The sequence below is a fragment of the Mustelus asterias genome, chromosome 10 (assembly GCF_964213995.1).
Source record: "Mustelus asterias chromosome 10, sMusAst1.hap1.1, whole genome shotgun sequence".
Taxonomy (NCBI): Eukaryota; Metazoa; Chordata; class Chondrichthyes; order Carcharhiniformes; family Triakidae; genus Mustelus; species Mustelus asterias.
The window spans coordinates 111306500-111320687 of NC_135810.1; the positions used below are offsets into that span (position 1 = coordinate 111306500).

The 14188-nt window shown below is 43.9% G+C and overlaps 1 protein-coding gene across 2 annotated transcripts in view; it reads left to right on the top strand.

Moving 5' to 3' along the window:
- LOC144499867 (regucalcin-like) overlaps positions 1-11679 on the top strand; it is a 35018-nt gene extending 23339 nt beyond the window's left edge. The window contains exons 6-8 of one of the 2 annotated variants that reach the window (XR_013498902.1): positions 312-466; positions 1405-1579; positions 11590-11679. Coding sequence is in view for 1 of the 2 variants with exons in the window: in XM_078222464.1 (XP_078078590.1) it covers positions 312-466; positions 1405-1455 (206 nt within the window). In the remaining variant the exon portion in view is untranslated. Of the gene's footprint in view, positions 1-311; positions 467-1404; positions 1659-11589 lie in introns of those variants that run through there. The other variant, XM_078222464.1, reaches the window with a different exon arrangement.
- Positions 11680-14188: the final 2509 nt, after the last annotated feature.

Below are 14188 nucleotides of genomic sequence, written 5' to 3' on the forward strand. Positions count from 1 at the left end.
GAAGTTACTGTGAAAATCCCCAGGTCGCCACACTCTGGCACCTGTTCGGGTACACTGAGGGAGAATTTAGCATGGCCAATGCACCTAACCAGCACGTCTTTCGGACTGTGGGAGGAAACCCACCTAGCGGAAACCCATGGAGACACGGGAAGAACGTGCAGATTCCGCACAGACAGTGACCCCAAGCTGGGAATTGAACCCGGGTCCCTGACTCTGTGAGGCAGCAGTGCTGACCATTGTGCCACCGTGCCGCCCCACTTAGCTCACTACATGTAATTGTACAAGTGACCAAGGAGGAATATCTCTTTTAGGTAAAAGGATGCAGACAGTGAAACTGCCTGTTAGTAAAACCACGTCATGCTGCTTTGGTGGAAAGGATTATTCCGATCTTTATGTAACAACAGCTACCAAAAGAATGGATGAAGCATCACTTCAGAGAGAGCCACAGGCTGGTGGGATTTTTAAGGTATGTGGAATTGCCTTACCGTATGCTGAGTACAGTAAACGATAGCCAAACATTTAAAGGTACATCTGGCCATTTGGCTTCTCTCATAAGAACATAAGAACTAGGGGCAGGAAAAGGCCATCTGGCCCCTCGAGCCTGCTCCGCCATTCAATAAGATCATGGCTGATCTTTTTGTGAACTCGGCTCCACTTACCCGCCCGCTCACCATAACCCTTAATTCCTTTACTGTTCAAAAATTTATCTATCCTTGCCTTAAAAACATTCAATGAGGTAGCCTCAACTGCTTCACTGAGCAGGGAATTCCACTTGTGTGAAGAAGTTCCTCCTCAACTCAGTCCTAAATCTGCTTCCCCTTATTTTGAGGTCATGCACCCTAGTTCTAGTTTCACCTGCCAGTGGAAACAACTTCCCTGCTTCTATCTTATATGTTTCAAAAGATCTCCCCTCATTCTTCTGAATTCCAATGAGTATAGCCCCAGTCTATTCAGTCTCTCCTCATAAGCCAACCCTCTCAACTCCGGAATCAACCTAGTGAATCTCCTCTGCACCCCCTCCAGTGCCAGTATATCCTTTCTCAAGTAAGGCCTCAAAGATAATGGCAGGGTGCCCCCAACTCACTCAAGTGGCCAGAGATGAAGACTGAAGCATTTATCTGTGCAGATCCCCGAGCCAATTTTGGTCCATTTTTTCCCACTGCCATCCACACAGATGAGCGTGCCAGCAGGGATTACAAAATAGCAAATGGACTGAAGATCCTGGGAATTGAACCCACGCTGTTGGCATCATTTAGCATCGCAAACCAGCCATCCAGCCAACTGAGCTAAACCAACTCCCCAGCAATCTGAGGGTTGACTCTATTCGATGACAGATACTCACGCCCTGAGGTAATAAATTAGAAGTTTTCATAAGAATGAATACCATTTTATTTTATTTTCCAGGTTACTGGATTGGGTGTGAAGGGGATTCCATCATATTCATACGCAGGCTAGAATATTCCCACAAGCAGATTCATCACCAACAGAAAGGAGATCTTATGAAATGCTTCAGGATTTGCAATCAGGAAAACAAAATTTACACTACTTACCGAAAACTATATTTTTTTCAATTTTTCATGTAAGGTGTACAGATCTGAAATTGCACAGTTGTGTTAATTCACTTAATAAATACATTCCTACCTGTGCTAATTCGTGTTAAAAAGGGTGTGTGTTTCCTTATTTTTTTGTTGTTCTCAATTTCTTTCCCTAATCTCTCAGCTGTGTCAACTATGGCTCAAGTGGTAGCTGTCTCATTGAGTCACTAGGTTGTGGATTGCAATCCCACTCCAGGTGTTGAACACAAAAATCAAGACTGATGCCAGAGTGCAGTACTGAGGGAGTGCTGCGGCGCTGAAGGTGTGGGATCTTAGATGACATGTTAAACCCTAGCTCCTGTCTGACCCCGCAGCTGGATGTAAAAGATCCTATGATATTACTTTGTTGAAGAACAGGCAAGCTTTCTCTGGTCTCCTAGCCAATATTTATGTACCTTCACGACATTGACACTGAGGGGTTGATTTCCCTGTTTGGGAAATCTCGAATATGAAAGCACAGCTTCAGTATAAAGGGCTACCATTTATGACTGAGATAAGGAGAAATATCTTTACTTAAGGCTTTTGTGTCTTTGGAATTCTCTGTCCCAGAGGGTTATGGATCCTCCATCATTCAGGGCAGAGATAGATGCATTTTTGGACTCTCAGAGAACCAAGAGGTGTGAGGAGCAGGGTGAGAAGGTGGAGTCCAAACAGAAGATTAGCTATGATTGAATTGAATAACTTAAGTTTATTTATTAGTTACAAGTAGGCTTACATTCACACTGCAATGATGTTACTGTGAAAATCCCCTTGACGCCACACTCCGGTGCCTGTTCGGGTACGCTGAGGGAGAATTTAGCATGGCCAATGCACCCAACCAGCATACACTGAGGGAGAATTTAGCATGGCCAATGCACCCAACCAGCATGTCCTTTGGACTGTGGGAGGAAACCGGAACACCCAGAGGAAACCCACGCAGACACAGGGAGAACGTGCAGACTCCGCAAGCCAGGAATTGAACCCGGGTCCCTGGCACTGTGAGGCAACAGAGCTAACCACTGTGCCACCATGGAGTAGGATCAAGGGACCATATGGTCTAATCCTCTCCTATTTATTATGTTCCTTTCTTTCAGTGAAGACCACATACAGGAAAAGAAAATTATTGGATCATTATCACATTTGTAGGAGCTTACCGTATACAAATTGGCTGCAGTGTTTCTTACAGAACAACAATGAATGCATGTCAAAGGTACTTTATTAGAGTCATAGAGATATACAGTTAAACTGAACTAGTCCCATTTGCCTGCATTTGGCCCATTTCCCTCTAAACCTTTCCCACCCATGTATCAGTTCAAATGTATTTTAGATGTTGTAATTGTACCTGCTTCTACCACCTCCTCTGGCAGTTCATTCCATATACGCACCACCCTCTCTACGTGAAAACGTTGCCCCTTGGATCCCTTTTAAATCTTTCCCCTCTCACCTTAAACCTATGTCCTCTAGTTTTGGACTCCCATACCCTGGGAAAAAGACCTTGGCTATTCACCTTATTTATGCCCCTCGTGATTCTATAAACCTCGATAAGGTCACCCCTCATCCTCCTATGCTCCAGGGAAAAAAATCCCAGCCTATCAGCCTCTCTATAACTCAAACCTTCCAGTCCTGGTAACATCCTTGTAAATCTATTGGCTGGAAAGCTCTGCGGGACATCCTGAGGTCATGAGGTTAATCGTGTTAATGCAATTCTTTCTCTGAATGCAATGACTCTTACCAACATGATGTTGTGTGGAGTCAATGTCTTCCATTGAAATCAGAGTCAATAACTCACCATTGCTTAATGACGATGAACTCTTTACTACAATATCCCAAATCTGTTTGGGTTTTTGTTGTGGGGTAATTCGAGATGACCAGTACTGTCTTAACTCTAGACAATACAAAACTCACAAGGCAGCTATCTCTGTATAAAGATGTAGGGTTGGATTTTATGGCCTCGCTCGGGCGAGACTGGAAATTCCCGCCCAAGGTCAACGGAGATTTCCGTTATGGGATCTTCGCCCGTGCCGATTCCGTGGCAGGCGAAGTGGTAGAGTTCCAGCCATAACATTTATTTAAAGAAAAACAAGAGAATCACTAAGTAGCTCTGAAATAGAACGACAGAACTTCTCTGATGAATTTAACGTATACAGTCAAAGAACAGATCAATTATTGTATTTTCTTATCAATCATTCTCACCTTACATTAGCTTAAAATCAATTACATTTAGTATACACACATCAATATAATTCCCTGTCAAGTACCTCAGCTAATTGCATTGTACCATCCAGCATAATGGTATTTAATTTGTCCATTAAATCCGGACGCTAACTCTCTTTTTGGCTAAAGTTACTTCTCTGTTGCCAGGTTACATTAGACACTACTGTAAAGGTCAAAGTGAATGTTCCCACCGGATCATTGCCAAACTGGATAGACATGTGATCCCACATCTGGGTACATATCTATCCTATGTCTAGGCAGTGACTAAACCTATTCATACTGTTGCAATATGTGTTCCCATATAAGAAAACTTTTTGATATGAATTTTGCTAACTACTGGGTTCCCAGGCCTTTGGTTCTGAACTTTTCGCCTTTACCATCACACTTTGTGGCAACCTGCTTTTGGCTGAAGTGAACAATGATTCATACAATACTTAAAGTACATTTAAAATATCAGCAGATATGTTTTAAAATCATAATTATTTGTTTGATTCTTTTACTGCATTCACATATGTAAACTATTCTCTTGTTAGCTTATTAACGTGTTTTAAGAATCATTTAATTCTTTACTGGTGGTCCTGTCAGTGCCTTAATGTCTAAAAATCTTATGAACTGGTTACAAATCTCCCTCTTCAGTTTGAATGCTAAAAGTAAAAGGTATGACTCTATGAGATGTCCCACTTAACGCGGGCTTGGCACTGGGAAAGGTTCGAAAAAGGGTTTCACTGACCTTTTGGCCTTTCTGGGCACCTTCTAAATTCACCAGAAAACCATTTTAAGTTTTATGGGAAAATGATTGCACCAGGTGAATGTTAGAAATAACCGTGCAGGAAACAATCTGTTGCGAGGTTCCAAGTCTGCAGGGACTGAACTCAATCCAGTTAGGACAGTCGGCTGGCCTGGCCTAAAGCATGCACAGCCTCAAGTTAAAAGTTTATTTATTAGTCACACGTAGGTTTACATTAACACTGCAATGAAGTTACTGTGAAAATCCCCTAGTCGCCACACTCTGGCGCCTGTTCGGGTACACTGAGGGAGAATTTAGCACGGACAATGCACCTAACCAGCATGTCTTTGGATTGTGGGAGCGCCCGGAGGAAATCTACGCAGACATGGGGAGAGTGTGCAGACTCCGCACAGACAGTGACGCAAGCCGGGAATCAAACCCGGGTCCCTGGCCTGTGAGACCACTGTTAACCACTGTGACATTGTGCTGCCCATCCCGAGAATCAGTGTTGTCTATTCGTGCTGCGGCCTAACTTAGCCTTGCCTAACTCAATCTTTCACGAGGCTTCAAACTGTGGTGTTATATGTCTCTTCCTTTGACCATCTCGAGCTTTTGCAGCATTTACCATTCCTATTGTATTGAATTCTCTTTGAAATATTAGTGGTTTTTGATGCTATGATTGTAGTGATAGGTTTTAAAACGTTTAGAAGGATATGGGCCAAACGCAGGCAAATGGGACTAGTTCAGTTTAGGAAACCTGGTCGACATGGACGAGTTGGGCTGAAGGGCCTGTTTCTGTCTCTATGACTCTAATGCATCACCAAAGGGTTAAGTAGCTCTGTCATGGAGCGACAGAACCTCTCCGATGAATCTAATGTATACAATCAAAAACAGATCAATTCTTATCCCGCCTTTGACATGCATTCATTGTTGTACAGTAAGAAACATTGCAGCCAATTTGCATACAGTAAGCTCCTACAAACAGCAAGGTGACAATGATCCAATAATTTACTTTTTCTGTGTGTGGTCTTCGTTGAGAGAAAGGAACATAATAAATAGGAGAGGATTAGATCATATGGCCCCTTGATCCTACTCCACTAGTCAATTTAATGGTGGCTGATCTAAGCCCTCTGCCTGTGTTAGTATTAATGTCGCAGTTGTTGGACAGACCCGGCGTGAGGTACCAGTCTCACAGTCGAAGGAAAAGCCAGCTGTCTGATCACATCCAGTGGCTGGGTGCCATGGGCCCACCACCAGAAGGAAATACTTCAGATTACCACAGCAGCTGGGTTTCCGCTGCTCATATTTAAATATTAAATTTCAGCGCTGGAAATGTCGAGGGATGAGTGTCAGCCGTGATCCAGTTGATAGCACGCTTGCCTGTATGTCAGAAGGTTGTGAATTCAAGGTGCAGAGAGCAGAGCGCAAAATTCATAGAATCATAGAATCATACAGTGCGGAAGAGGCCCTTCAGCCCATCGAATCCATAGCAACACATTAGAAACACCTGAACTCCTACCTAATTCTATCTGCCAGTACTTGGCCCATAGCCCTGAATGGTATGATGCCATTGACAGGGCAGCACTGAGAATATCTGCAGAATCCCTACAATGCAGAAGGAGGCCATTTGGCCCATCAAGTCTGCACCGACTCTTAGTATGTTATATAGTGCAATATTGCAGAGTCAAAGATACCGTGGTTATATGAGGTTAAATCGAGGCTCCATCTGCCCTCTCAGGTGGACGTAAAAGATACCATGGTGCTATTTAAAAAAGAGCTAGTGTTCTGGCCAGAATGTGTCCATCAATGAGAGAAAACAGATTATCTGGTCATTTTCACACTGTTGTGTGTGGGGTTTTATGTGTAAAGTGGCTGCCACATTTCCTACAACACTGGCTGTGCTTCAAACATAGTTAATTGGCTGTAAAATAGTTTGGGTTGTCCTGAGATTATGAAAGACGCTATATAAATGCAAAACCTTTGTTGGTTGATTTCCTAGTGGTTACCATCCATAAGACCATAAGACCATAAGACATAGGAGCGGAAGTAAGGCCATTCGGCCCATCGAGTCCACTCCACCATTCAATCATGGTTGATTTCAACTCCATTTACCCGCTCTCTCCCCATAGCCCTTAATTCCTCGAGAAACCAAGAATTTATCAATTTCTGTCTTGAAGACGCTCAACGTCTCGGCCTCCACAGCCCTCTGTGGCAATGAATTCCACAGACCCACCACTCTCTGGCTGAAGAAATTTCTCCTCATCTCTGTTCTAAAGTGACTCCCTTTTATTCTAAGGCTGTGCCCCCGCGTCCTAGTCTCCCCTGTTAATGGAAACAACTTCCCTACGTCCATCCTATCTAAGCCGTTCATTATCTTGTAAGTTTCTATCAGATCTCCCCTCAACCTCCTAAACTCCAATGAATATAATCCCACGATCCTCAGACGTTCATCGTATGTCAGGCCTACCATTCCTGGGATCATCCGTGTGAATCTCCGCTGGACCCGCTCCAGTGCCAGTATGTCCTTCCTGAGGTGTGGGGCCCAAAATTGCTCACAGTACTCCAAATGGGGCCTAACCAGTGCTTTATAAAGCCTCAGAAGTACATCCCTGCTTTTGTATTCCAAGCCTCTTGAGATAAATGACAACATTACATTTGCTTTCTTAATTACGGACTCAACCTGCAAGTTTACCTTTAGAGAATCCTGGACTAGGACTCCCAAGTCCCTTTGCACTTTAGCATTATGAATTTTGTCACCGTTTAGAAAATAGTCCATGCCTCTATTCTTTTTTCCAAAGTGTACGACCTCGCACTTGCCCACGTTGAATTTCATCAGCCACTTCTTGGACCACTCTCCTAAACTGTCTAAATCTTTCTGCAGCCTCCCCACCTCCTCAATACTACCTGCCCCTCCACCTATCTTTGTATCATCGGCAAACTTGGCCAGAATGCTCCCAGTCCCGTCATCTAGATCGTTAATATATAAAGAGAACAGCTGTGGCCCCAACACTGAACCCTGCGGGACACCACTTGTCACCGGTTGCCATTCTGAGAAAGAACCTTTTATCCCAACTCTCTGCCTTCTGTCTGACAGCCAATCGTCAATCCATGTTAGTACCTTGCCTCGAATACCATGGGCCCTTATTTTACTCAGCAGTCTCCCGTGAGGCACCTTGTCAAAGGCCTTTTGGAAGTCAAGATAGATAACATCCATTGGCTCTCCTTGGTCTAACCTATTTGTTATCTCTTCAAAGAACTAAGGGTTGTCAGTCCAGCGACATTAACTCTGCTGTGATTCGTGCCCGCATGTTTTTATTCATAAGAACCTTCATTCCAGTGGATGATATAGTCTTCCAAATGGTTCACTGATGTGAGGGAACAACTCAAGCCCTGGAGTTTCCAGCTCTTGCCCTTCAGCCTGCTGCGTTATTCTGACGCCTCAAGAATGCTCTTCCTTAAAGGAGACCTCTTATACTCCATTATGATATACTCTCAGGCTGTGCGTTTTCCCGCTGCTAATCTTTACTCTAAAAACAGATCTAGAAATTAGGGTGTGTATTACACATGATGTGATAGTATGGCCCCTTTAAGGGGGCGATCCTTTGCAGGCCACATGACTGGGCCAGAGCCAATGGAGAGAGTATGTGTGAATGTGGGCCAATCAGGAGCAAGGGTGAGCATTCCGGGGCTGGAGGGCTTCAATTGGAGTCAGGCATTGTTAGGAATAGACTTGTATAGTTGTGCTGTTTAACCCACTCATTGACACTGTCTACACTTCCCGCTCCCTCGGAAAAGCAGCAAGCATAATTAAGGACCTCATGCACCCCGGACATTCTCTCTTCCACCTTCTTCCATCAGGAAGAGGATACAAAAGTCTGAGAACACATGCCAACTAACTCAAGAACAGTTTCTTCCCTGTTGCCATCAGACTTTTGAATGGACTTATCACATATTATGTTGAGCTTTCCCTACATCCTAACTATAACTGCAACACTACATTCTGCACCCTCTCCTTTCCTTCTCCCCTATGTACTCTATGAATGGTATGTTTTGTCTGTGTAGCATTCAAGAAACAATACTTTTCACTGTATCCCAATACATGTGATGATAATAAATCAAATCAAACCCTTTGTTTTATATAGTTCTTATCAATAAATCCTTTGGATAGTTCTCTGCCACAATGAGTCGACTTGAGTTATTACACATGGTAATACATCAAAGTGGGTTTTTTTGCAACTCAGTGGGCCTCATGGGGAATACAGTTGGTTCAGTATTGGATGGATTAGCTTTCCTGAGGAAAGGTTTGGGTCCTTTTATTAGACCCTCAGAGGAAAATAAAGTAAAGTTTATTTATTCGTCACAAGTAAGGCTTTCATTAACACTGCAATGAAGTTACTGTGAAATTCCTCTCGTCGCCACACTCCGACGCCTGTTCGGGTCAATGCACCTAACCAGCACGTCTTTAAGAATGTGGCCAGAGACTACATAAGAGCAAAAGGATGGAAACCCTCAAGGAAACAGCCCAGTTACAAAAGAAAATTGTAGACCTTTACGACTCAATGGAGAGGATTTTACAGCCTCGCTCGTCCCGGAACCTTAAAATCCCTCCTGGGGTCAAAGGACCTTCTCATTCTCCGCTCCTTGCAACTCAGTGGGTTGTGAATCTGTGGAATTCCCTGCCCAGTGAAGCAGTTGAGGCTACCTCATTAAATGTTTTTAAGGCAAGGATAAATAAATTTTTGAACAGTAAAGGAATTAAGGGTTATGGTGAGTGGGCAGGAAAGTGGAGCTGAGTCCACAAAAAGATCAGCCATGATCTTATTGAATGGCAGAGCAGGCTCGAGGGGCCAGATGGCCTACTCCTGCTCCTAGTTCTTATGTTCTCCTCACCTGCTCCAATTCCCATGGTGGGTGGGCCCGTAAAATTTTGGCCTATGACCCTAAGAGGGTTAATACAGTGTGTCCTGTGGCCTTGCTTTCGAGATTGACTTGGTGATCATTTTGGGGAAGTTGCAAGGCTTTAATCCACTAAAGGATAGAACCAGCAGCATAAGCAGCAGGATGCAATCCAAAACCTTTGTTTTTGAGACGACAACTTTGATACTCTATCTAGGCGTTAGTATTGTTGAGGTGTCAGAACAGAAACCCCAAAGTATGTTATGAAGCCTGACTAGTTTTTTTATTTTGACATTAGTGTGACGATAAGATGTGATTCTATCAACCCACTCGGAAGCTTTTATCAAAACAAACTTTATTTAACAATACAGTTTAACTATAATAAATGAACTTATCAATTGAAATACTTAAACATGACAAGATACAAATCTTAACTGCTAACCTATCTCTATTAGTTCCAATTAAAGCAATATTCCTCTTATAGCCTCAAACTCGTCTTCAAAATCAGTTAGCAAGAAACACAAGCTTACGTGCCTGGGCTTGGGCTGCAAGTTCTTGAGTCTCCAGAACACTGCTGGAGAGAGAGACAGGGAGCAAGACATATTTCTCCCAGCAAGTTCCAAATAGCAGCCTCCAGAGAGAGAGAGACACCTCTTGATTCTTTCAGAACCTGGCGGTAACTGCCTACTTTTCCCTGTAAACTTAGCTCCTCCCCTGAAGCACATAACTCTGTCAATCAACCTAATCAAAACCCTAATCTGAAACCCCAGCGGAAAAAAACAAATAAACAAAATGCATTAACTCAGATTAAAACAAACACATCACTAGCTAAAATGAATCATTAGCCTGAATTCCTAGCATGAGAGCTGCCTGGTACCCAGACAAATCGGCACCATGTAAAATTGAGCTGAATTTTAAACATATCCCCCACATGGTAAACATGATGTAAACATATTGCTTAAAGGCACAGTATTACCACAGAATGTTATATAATAAAACATGTAAGAGACAGGCAGTGCAGGAATTCTCTGGGAGTGTGGCACTCTCAACAGAACCCTCAGTTTGTCCCAGCTTTTCAACCGGCCTGTCATGCTCACAGGAATTGATCACAGTGTAGTGAAATTCCAGGTGGGTATTATACATCATGGTAAGGCCATTTTGACATTTAATTCATGAAAAATAGGCTGCATGTTATATTTGTTAAAGTTCTAAAATTTATTTATTAGTGTCACAAGTAAGCTTACATTAACACTGCAATGAAGTTACTGTGAAAATCCCCTAGTCGCTTCACTCCGGCGCCTGTTCAGGTGCCCTGAGGGAGAATTTAGCATGGCCAATGCACCTAACCAGCACGTCTTTTGGACTGTGGGAGGAAATCAGAGCACCCAGAGGAAACCCACGCAGACATGGAGAGAACGTGCAGACTCCACACAGTGACCCAAGCTGGAAACAAACTCGGGTCCCTGGCACTGTGAGGCAGCAGTGCTAACCACAATGCCACCGTGCCACTGATTGGGGCTTATTCAGAAAATTACAAAACCTAATATGTCCAACAGGTATTTTTGGGTGCTTATAGTCTTTTCAGCCTCTGCCTCCGTGGCACATTATAATAGTGAGTGCTTGGTCAAATGTGTATCCTGTTCCCAGCAAGGCATGGACCATTTCATACTCTGCCACATGTGTTTTGAAACACTATGTTGTGTGTATGTAGAGACAAGATTAAGATTCCCCTATCTCTCATGGTGGCACAGTGGTTAGTACTGTTGCCTCACAGCACCAGGGAGTGGGTTTGATTCCCAGCATGTCTGCGTGGAGTCTGCACATTCTCCCTGTGTCTGTGTGGGTTTCCTCTGGGTTCTCTGGTTTCCTCCCACAGTCTGGAAGACATGCTGGGTAGGTGCATTGGCCATGCTAAATTCTCCCTCAGTGTACCCGAACAGGTGCCGGAGTGTGGTGACTAGGGGATTTTCACAGTAACTACATTGCAGTGTTAATGTAAGCTGACTTTGGCACTAATAAATAAACTTTAACTTTCAGTTAATGTGCAACAAAATGCAAAAAGAAAGGAATGCTTTATTTTATTGCCCAAGATAAACATTATCAATAAATAAAGAGAGGGAAGGACAGATAGTGTGGATGGAACAATGGAAAAGCAATTTTATAACTCTTTCATTACAGAATCACAGAATCCCAGATTACTACAGTGCAGAAGAGGCACTTCAGGCCATTGAGTCTGCATCGACGCATGAAACGCCCTGACCTGTCCACCTAATCCCATTTGCCAGCACTTGGCCCATAGCCTTGAATGTTATGGTGTGCCAAGTGCTCATCCAGGTACTTTTTTACCCTGCGTAGAATGCTGTGATGTTGTGTAGTTTCATTGCTGCTTTGTTGCATATAGGTATTTTTAATTCTGCTTCTGTCTGTTACTTCAGGGTTTGATTCCCGGCTTGGGTCACTGTCTGTGTGGAGTTTGCACGTTCTCCACATGTCTGCGTGGGTTTCCTCCGGGTGCTCCGGTTTCCTCCCACCAGCACGTTAGGCGCATTGACTCAAACAGGTGCCGGAATGTGGCGACTAGAGGAATTTCACAGTAACTTCATTGCAGTGTTAATGTAAGCCTTACTTGTGACCAATAAATAAACTTTAACTTTTAACTTTTTTCCTCACCGTATTGAGTTTTATCTCAGTAATGATCACAGTGACAGCAAACATTCTCATCCTCAAAATACTCAAGCAGGAAATGTAAGGACACTTTTTTAGCGACTGTATGAGGCACACATTTAAGGCCGTGGTGATGCTGAATGATCCCTATCATTTGCACAATAGCCAGTTTCACTTCGAGTGGCTTTGCACACCCGAGCAGCAGTTATACAGTCACCGAGGCAAGCACCCACTATCTTGTGACTTTCTTGTGTTTCCGATCAACATTTCCACATGAGAATGAGTAAGCCTTCCGTCTGATGGGTGAGATTAGAGACTGACTTTGGTTTTCTGAATTCACGCCAGTGGTGGCGGGTGGGGGCCTCATCTCTGGGCACTCGTTTTGGGAGGCTGTGGATCAGTGTGCCCACACTGGGGGATTGTGAGCAGTCCAGACACATTAGGAAGATGTAAACAGTATCTTACTATCTGGAAACTGACCTGGGTGGCCCTTTTGGGAACTACATAGAATTTACAGTAAAGAAGCAGACATTTTGACTTCTAAGCTGCTATTTATGCTCCACAGTTAGTCTCTGACATCCTTACTTCATCTCGGTTTATCTGACAAGTTTACTTAACCTAGCCTTATCAGAGGAACCTGCCGTTTGCTCCCTTTATCTAACTTCCCTGTAAAATACACCAAGCTTCTCAGCATGTTTTATCAGTGCAAATTGGTTCTATCTGATACATTGTGAAACCAAAACTGATCACCACCATTGCATTTCGATAACTTCTACATTTGGTCTGGGTGGAGAGGAGTTGATGGATATTGGAGCGGGGCAGTTGAGGATATTGGGGGAGTTGACGGATATTGGGGGAGTTGAGGATATTGGGGGAGTTGAGAATAGTGGAGGAGTTGAGGATATTGACGGCGGAGGAGTTGAGGATCTTGGGGGAGTTGAGGATATTGGAGGAGTTGAGGATATTGAGGGTGGAGGAGTTGAGGATCTTGGGGGAGTTAAGGATATTGGGGCAGTTGAGGATATTGGAGGAGTTGAGGATATTGAGGGTGGAGGAGTTGAGGATCTTGGGGGAGTTGAGGATATTGAGGATGGGGAGTTGAGGATATTGGGGGGAGCTGAGGATATTGGGGGGAGTTGAGGATATTGGGGGGAGTTGAGTTGAGGATATTGGGGAGTTGAGGATATTGGGGGTGGAGGGTTGAGGATGTTGGGGGAGTTGAGAATCTTGGGGAAGGGGAGGTGAGGATTTTGGGGAGGTGAGGACTTTGGGGGTAGGGGGGATTGAGGATATTGGGGGGAGTTGAGGATATTGGGGGGAGTTGAGGATATTGGGGAGTTGATGATGTTGGGGGAGTTGAGCATATTGGCGCGTTGAGGATATTGGGAAGGGGAGGTGAGGATATTGGGGAGGTGAGGATATTGGGGGTGGGTGGGTGTTGAGGATATGAGGGTGGGTTGTGATTTGATCAGTGTGCAAGATGATTAAACATTGCTGGGCTACAGGGAAAGGGAAGGGGAATGGGACTTGCTAAATTACTCTTGCAGAGTATCAGAGCATAGGATGTAGGAAAATAGGAATTAGGAGCAGCCTTTCCAGCCTGCTCCACCATTCAATCAGATCATGGCTGATCTCTCTCTCTGGTCTCAATTCCACCTTCCCAACTGTTCCCCATATCCCATTAATCCATTTCCTATCAGAAATATACCTAAGTCCTTCTTGAAACCATTCAATGATTCAGACTCCACCGCTATGGGGCAGCGAGTTCCACAAATTCACCACTCTCTGTGAGAAGTAGTTCCTCCACATCTCAGTTTTAAATCTACTGCCTCTCAACCTATACCTGTGACCTCTTGTTCGAGATTGTCCCATAAGAGGAAACATTTGGTTTACATTTACTCTATCAATCCCTTTTAAAATTTTATATACCTTGATCAGAACCCCTTTCATCCTGCTAAACTCCAGTGAGTACATGCCCAAACTGTTTAATCTCCTCTCATACGTCAACCCTTTCATCCCCGGAATCAATCTGGTGAACCTCCTCTGAACTGCCTCCAATGCCACCAGATCCTTCCTCAAATAAGGATGCCAAAACTGGACACAATACTCCAGA